Below are 7,139 nucleotides of genomic sequence, written 5' to 3'. Positions count from 1 at the left end.
ACCACCGCGCCCGGCTAATTTTTGTATTTTTAGTAGAGATGGGGTTTCACCGTGTTAGCCAGGATGGTCTCGATCTCCTCACCTCGTGATCCGCCCATCTCGGCTTCCCAAAGTGTTGGGATTACAGGCGCGAGCCATCGCGCCCGGCCTGGATGTGGGCTAATTTTGAGTGTAGACGCACTCCTGATCTTTTCCAACTCTTGCTTCCTTCCCTCAGTCTCACTTTTTTTCTGCACAGATATATTGAGATCACGATTGCTGTGAAGACCACACTATATAGTTAACACAGCCCATCTCTGTATAGTTAACACAGTCCATCTCTGTGAGTTTCTCAAAGTTTATTATTGGTTTCCATTTCTACTGAAGAATGTACTTTGGAACCTTCAATTGGCACTTCATTAGTTAGAGCTTATCTTCTCAGGTTCACTGTTATAGCCTGTTCTACTAAGTCATAAGATTTGCATGAGGAAAGTTCACATGGTACTTAAGTTCACAAAAGAATATGATTTGTAACTACTTTATTTAGGTTGAATATTTTAGAAAATACCTGACAGGCAATAAAGAGCTCAAATCAGGGACAGAAGCCTGGCATGAAAATAACCCACTCCAAGAAACATTTCTCTTCAAAGATAATTAGTAGCTTCACTGCTTTCCTCACCATCAGTAGAGAGATGAGATCATTTTCACCTGGAAATGGGAATGCTTTTCTAAGCCGTGATATTTATTCTAATCTAAATTCATCCTGTTCCAGATACCCTGCAGTGCATTGTAGAACAGAAGATAAGAACTTTTCTCTGAATTTGGGTCTACTAGATTTTGGTGCAGCATATCTGTTTGTTATTACTAATGTAAGTAGCTCACGGCCACCTCCTCACCCTCTCTCCATATATATCTCCTGGGATCCTCTAGGCATGGGCAGAAAACAAAAGAGAAGACTCTGTGGCAAAGCAGACACATATATTTATTTCTAGTGTAAGATGACAGGTTCTACAGTGACTTTATTTTTATTTTTTATTTTTTTTAGACAGAGTTTTACTCTGATCGCCCAGGCTGGTGTGCAGTGGCACGATCTCGGCTCATTACAACCTCTGCCTCCTGGGTTCAAGTGGTTCTCCTGCCTCAGCCTCCTGAGTAGCTGGGATTACAGGCACCCACGACCATGCCCAGCTAATTTTTGTATTTTTAGTAGAGATGGGGTTTTGCCATGTTGGCCAGGCTGGCCTTGAACTCCTGACCTCAGGTAATCCACCCGCCTCAGCCTCCCAAAGTGCTGGGATTATAAGCATGAGTCACTGCACCTGGCTCTACAGTGACTTTAGAAAGCCCACTGTCTCTGTAGGGGATGTTAAGAGATAACATCAACAACAAGCAAAGGGTCTTGGGGAAGGAGAGACATAATTTATCTTGAGCCATGACTGTGAGATGCCACGGCCTGCTCCATCTCATTATGTCTCCAAGCAAACAACAGTTATTTATGAAAAAGTATTCATGTCTTCTTGACCGGCTTCATATGCAGATCTTCTCACTCTCCGGAAATTTGATCTGCTAACATGTCACAGTCTGAAATACTGAAACTGATAGTAATGTCAATCTCTACACAAAGTTTGGGGATCAGTTAATTGCGGTCTGTCAAAAACAGTTGTCCTAGCAGTCAGGGCAGGGTACCTCTGATTTTAATTTTGATGTCAATCTTGACTTTAATTTTGTTATTTCATTACTATTCACACTGTATTAAAGACTAAAAGATAGTGAATAAGAAAAAGAACATTTCTGGAGGTTTGATGAGAACCCGATCTATAAAGTTCTATTTATTTTACTAATTAATTAATTTAATTAACTTGATCCCTTTGGTGTGCCATTTTTATAACAGCTTTATTGAGATATAATTCATATACCATAAAATTACCCACTTAAAGTATCCAATGATTTTAAATATATTAGTATAGTCAATATATGTTAATAAGTATTCATTATATAGAAGGAATATATATCCAATAATATATATTCAATGGTTTTTACTATATTCACAGATTTGTGCCATTTAGGAATACTTTTTGTCACCCCTCCCAAAAAATAACGTACCCATTAGCAGTCATTCCCCATTTCCTCTTAAACCACTAGTCTACTTTGTCTATAAATTCTTCTATTCTGGACATGTCATGTAAATGGAATCATAAAATATGTGCTATTTTGTGTCTGGCTTCTTTCACTTAGCATGTTTTTCAAGGCTCTTCCATGTTGTAGCATGTATCAGTGTTTCATTTCTTTTTATTGACGGGTAATATTCCATTGCATGCATATAATACATTTTATTTATTTATCAATTGATGTACATTTGAATTGTTTCTACCTTTTGACTCTTGGGAATAATGCTGTTATGAACATTCATGTACAAGTTTTTATGTGGACATATGTTTTCATTTCTTTTGGATAGGTAACTAGCAGTGGAATTGCTGGCTCACATGGTGACTCTATGTTTAACCATTTGTGGACTTTTCCAAAGTGACTGCACTGTTTACATTTCCACCAATCACATGTATGAGTTGCAGTTTTTCTACATCTTCACCAACACTTGTTTTCTGTCTTTTTATTATAGCCACTCTAGTGTGGGTGTGAAATGGCATCTCATTGTGGTTTTCATTGCCATTCCCCTGATGGCTAAAGATTTGGAGCAATTTATCTTGTCTTTATCAGTCATTTGTGTATTTTCTTTGAAGAAGTATCTCTTCAGATCCTCTGCCTAATTTCTAATTGGGATATTTGTATTTTTTATTAGTTGTAAGCATTCGTTATATATTTTTAGATATATCTGTTATCATATATAATTTGCAAAATCTCACATTCAATAGGTTGTCTTTTAACTTTCTTGATGGTATCTGTTGAAGTAGAAAAAGTTTTAATTACGATGAAGTTCAATTTATCTATTTTTTCTTCGGTTGATTGTGTGTTTGATGTCATACCTAATCCAAAGTCATAAGAATCTGTGCCTATGTTTTCTTCTAAGAGTTTTACAGTTAATTCATTTTGAGATAAATTTTGTATATGGTATAAGGTAGGGGATCCAGTCTCATTCTTTTGTATGTGTATATCTAGTTGTCCCAGGACAATTTCTGGAAAAAACTATTCTCCCCATATTAAATGATCTTGACATTTGTGTCAAAATTCAATTGATCATAAATGTAAGGCCATTTTTCTGGACTCTCAATTCCATTCCATTGATCTGTATGTTTATCCTTGTGCCAGTACCGTACTGTCTTGATTACTGTTGCTTTATAGTAAGATTTGAATTCAGAGAGTATGAGTCTCCAGGCTTCTTCTTTTTTAAGATTGATCTGCCCATTCTGGGTCCCATGAATTTTCATATGAATTTTAGGATCATCGTAAGATCAGAAGCCAGCTGGGATTTTGATAGGGATTTCACTGAGTCTGAAGATCATTTTAGGGAATAGTATTGCCATACTAACAATACTAAGTCTTCTGGTCAGTGAACATGAGATGTCTTTCTATTTATTTAGGTCTTCTTTAATTTTTTTCAACAGTTTTTTGTAGTTTATTTTCTTTTATTTAGACATGAGGTCTCATTCTGTGGCCCAGGCTGGAGCACAGTGGCACCATCATAGCTCACTGTAGCCTTGAACTCCTGGGCTCAAATGACACTCCTGCCTCAGCCTCCTGAGTAGCTAGGACTACAGGCATGTACCACTGCTCCTGGTTAATTTTTTATTTTTTTGTAGAGATTGGGGTCTTGCTATGTTGACCATGCTGATCTCAAACTCCTGGCCTCAAGCAATCCTCCTGCCTTGGCTTTCCAAAGTGCTAGGATTACAGGTGTGAGCCGTCATGCCCAGACTAAGGTTCCTTTTTAGAGACAGGGTCTTGCTATGTTGCCCAGGCTGGTCTCTAACTTCTGGCCTCAAGTGATCCTCTCGCCTCATTCTCCTGAGTAGCTGGGATTATAGGCATGAACCGCCATGCACAGAACTTGTTATTTTCAGAGTATACATTTTACATTTATTTTGTTAAATTTATTCCTACTTAATTCTTTTTGAAGCTGTGGTTAATGGAATCCTTTTCTTAATTTCATTTTCAAATACTTCATTGCAAGTTGCAGAAATACAGATGACTTTTGTATATTGATTTTGCATTGTGCAATCTTGCTGAATTTATTTATTAGTGCTAATGGGTTTTTTGAGTGGATCCCTTAGGCTTTCTACATAAAAGATCATATCATCAGCAAATAGAGATAGCTTTACTTTTTCATTTTCAATCTGGATGCTTTTTATTTCTTTTCCTTGTCAGTTGCTCTGGCAGGAACTTCTAGTACAATATTGAATAGAAGTGGTGAAAGCAGAAATACTTTTAGGGGAAGAGCATTCAGTCTTTTATTAAGTGTGTAACCTGTGGATTTTTCACAGATACTCTGTCAGACTGAGAAAGTTCCTTTCTATTCCTAGTTTGTTGGAGAGTTTTCTGTTTGTTTGTTTTACCATGAACAGGAGTTGAATTTTATAAATGCTTTTCCTGCATTTATTGAGATGGTAATGTGTTTTTGTCCCTTATTTTACTGATACAGTGTATCACAACGATTGATTTTTAGATATTAAACCAACCTAATTCTATTAACCTCCTCCTCCACCTTCTTCTCCCTCATTCTTTCTTCTTCTCTTTTAGAAATAGGGTCTCGCCCTGTTGCCATGATGCAGTGCAGTGCTGCAATCATAGTTCACTGTAGCCTGAAACTCCTGGGCTCAAGTGATCCTTCTGTCTCAGCCTTTCAAGTAGGTGGGACTACAGACATGACCTACCCTGATGAATTAATTAAAAAAAAATTTTTTTTTTAAAGAGAAGAGGTCTCACTATGTTGACCAAGCTGGTCTCTAACTCTTGGACTCAAGCGATTCTTCTACCTCAACTTCAATCCAAGTGCTTGGATTACAGGCATTAACCACTGCACCTGGCTATAATTCTATTAATTTTCTAGGGCTGCTGTAACAAAGCACCACAAGCTGAGTGGCTTATGGGATAGAAATGCATTGTCTCACAATTATGGTGGCTAGAAGTCTGAGATGAAGATATTGGTAGGACTGGTTCCTTCTGAGGGCTGTGAATAATCTGTTCCATGCTTCTGCCACGGCTTCTGGCAATTTGCTGGAAATATTTGGTATTCCTTGGTGTATAGAAGAATCATCCTAATATCTGCCTTCATCTTCACATGGTGTTCTTCCTATGTATCCGACTGAGTCCAAATTTACCCCCTTTTTAAGAAGGATACCTGTCATTGGATTAGACCCACCCTAATGACTTTATTTCAACGTTACTAATTACATATATAACAAATCTGTTTCCCAATAAGTTTATATTTTGAGGTACCTGGTTTTAGGACTTCAACATACGAGTTTTGGGGGACATGATTCAGCCTATAATGCTTGGGTTCCTGGTGTTATTCCATTTTCTGTTTCTTCTGTCTTTCATATGCCGCTCAAGATAGAGGCCATATGTATTGTTTCTGAATACCAGGATCTAATAAGCATCTACAGTAGAGGCCATAAATTGTAGGTCTGGAGGCCCAATTTCTTTCATAGTCCTGTCTTGTTTGGCCTGCACAGTATTGACAAAAATAACAAAAGAATTAATTGCCAATACATTCAAGACATTACACCTAAGAAGTTGTATTACTAACATTTCTTGGGAAAAAAAAAATCAGATGATTTCCTAACACCTATTACTGTGTCAACTGTCTGGTGCTGTAGTGGCTGTGCCATTTAGATGGGACCTGTGCTGTCCAGTTCATCATAGGCCTCATCACTTCCTTGCAGCCTCTTTCGTTTACTTAATTACCTGCCTATGAGCATGTAAGTATCTGACTTTGATTTAGAAGCTCTGGCCATAGTCTCTTCTTATGCTGAGAAAACACAAACAGATGCCTAGGTATTATTTACACTATCAGCTAAAGGAAAAGAAGATTCCTTTATCTTACTATTTTAGACCCAATGACCATTTGATTCAGAGGATTAAGGGCATTTAGATGTCAAAGACTTTTCATCTGAAGGACTTTTGACCATGATATTTTAACTATGCTGTTTTGTCTCATGTATCTGGATATTACACCTAATTCCTGATAACAGTTTTACTTCAAGAAATATATTCATATGGTTAGGCTTTGTGTCCCCACCCAAATCTCATCTTGAATTATAATCCCCATAATCCCCACATGTCTAGGGAAAGACCTGGTGGGAGGTGATTGGATCGTGGAGGCGCTTTCCCCAATCCTGTTCTTATGATAGTGAGTGACTTCTTATGAGATATGATGGTTTTATAAGGAGCTCTTCCCCCTTTGCTCCTCACTCTTCTCTCTCCTGCCACCATATGAGAAGGTCCAAGCTTGCTTCCCCTTCTGCCATGATTGTAGGTTTCCTGAGGCCTCCCCAGCCATGTGGAATTGTGAGTCAATTAAACCTCTTTCCTTTATAAATTACCCAGCCTTGGGCAGTACTTTACAGCAGTGTGAGAAAGGACTAATACATACATATAATTTTTTCTTCTGTTTTCTTTTTGAGCCCCTTCAATAAATATACATACAATTTTCAAAATGTTATTTCATTTGTAATAAAAGATATTAGTAGATATAATCTACATAAAACCAACCATAGCTAAAAACATAAATATAGTTAAAGTAATTTTACACCAAAGAAACAAAAGTGGATTGTGGAATCACATATATTTGGTAATACTAACAAAAACTTCACCCTGAAAAAAATCTCTTTTGAACCAAAATTTTACAGAAAAAATACGTCTTTTTTTTTTATTATTATACTTTATGTTCTAGGGTACATGTGCACAACGTGTAGGTTTGTTACATATGTATACATGTGCCGTGTTGGTGTGCTGGACCCATTAACTAGTCATTTACATTAGGTATATCTCCCAATGCTATCCCTCCCCTCTTCCCCCACCTGACAACAGGCCCTGGTGTGTGATGTTCCCCTTCCTGTGTCCAAGTGATGTCGTTGTTCAATTCCCATCTATGAGTGAGAACATGCCGTGTTTGGTTTTCTGTTCTTGTGATAGTTTGCTGAGAATGATGGTTTCCAGCTGCATCCATGTCCCTACAAAAGACATGAACTCATCCTTTTTTATGG

General features: G+C 37.6%; 1 protein-coding gene across 2 annotated transcripts in view; it reads left to right on the top strand.

The window, feature by feature from the left end:
* The window catches only part of SLC15A2 (solute carrier family 15 (oligopeptide transporter), member 2), a 52,776-nt gene that overhangs the window by 38,692 nt on the left and 6,945 nt on the right, over window positions 1-7,139 (top strand). For both annotated transcript variants that reach the window (XM_011950830.1, XM_011950829.1), the window contains one exon: window positions 752-848. In XM_011950830.1, coding sequence (XP_011806220.1) covers window positions 752-848 — 97 coding nt within the window. The remainder of the gene's footprint in view (window positions 1-751; window positions 849-7,139) is intronic.

This window comes from Colobus angolensis, unplaced genomic scaffold (assembly GCF_000951035.1).
Source record: "Colobus angolensis palliatus isolate OR3802 unplaced genomic scaffold, Cang.pa_1.0 Scaffold31, whole genome shotgun sequence".
Lineage (NCBI taxonomy): Eukaryota > Metazoa > Chordata > Mammalia > Primates > Cercopithecidae > Colobus > Colobus angolensis.
Note: the sequence above shows the minus strand (reverse complement) of the source record. Positions and strands in the feature narration are given on the sequence as shown.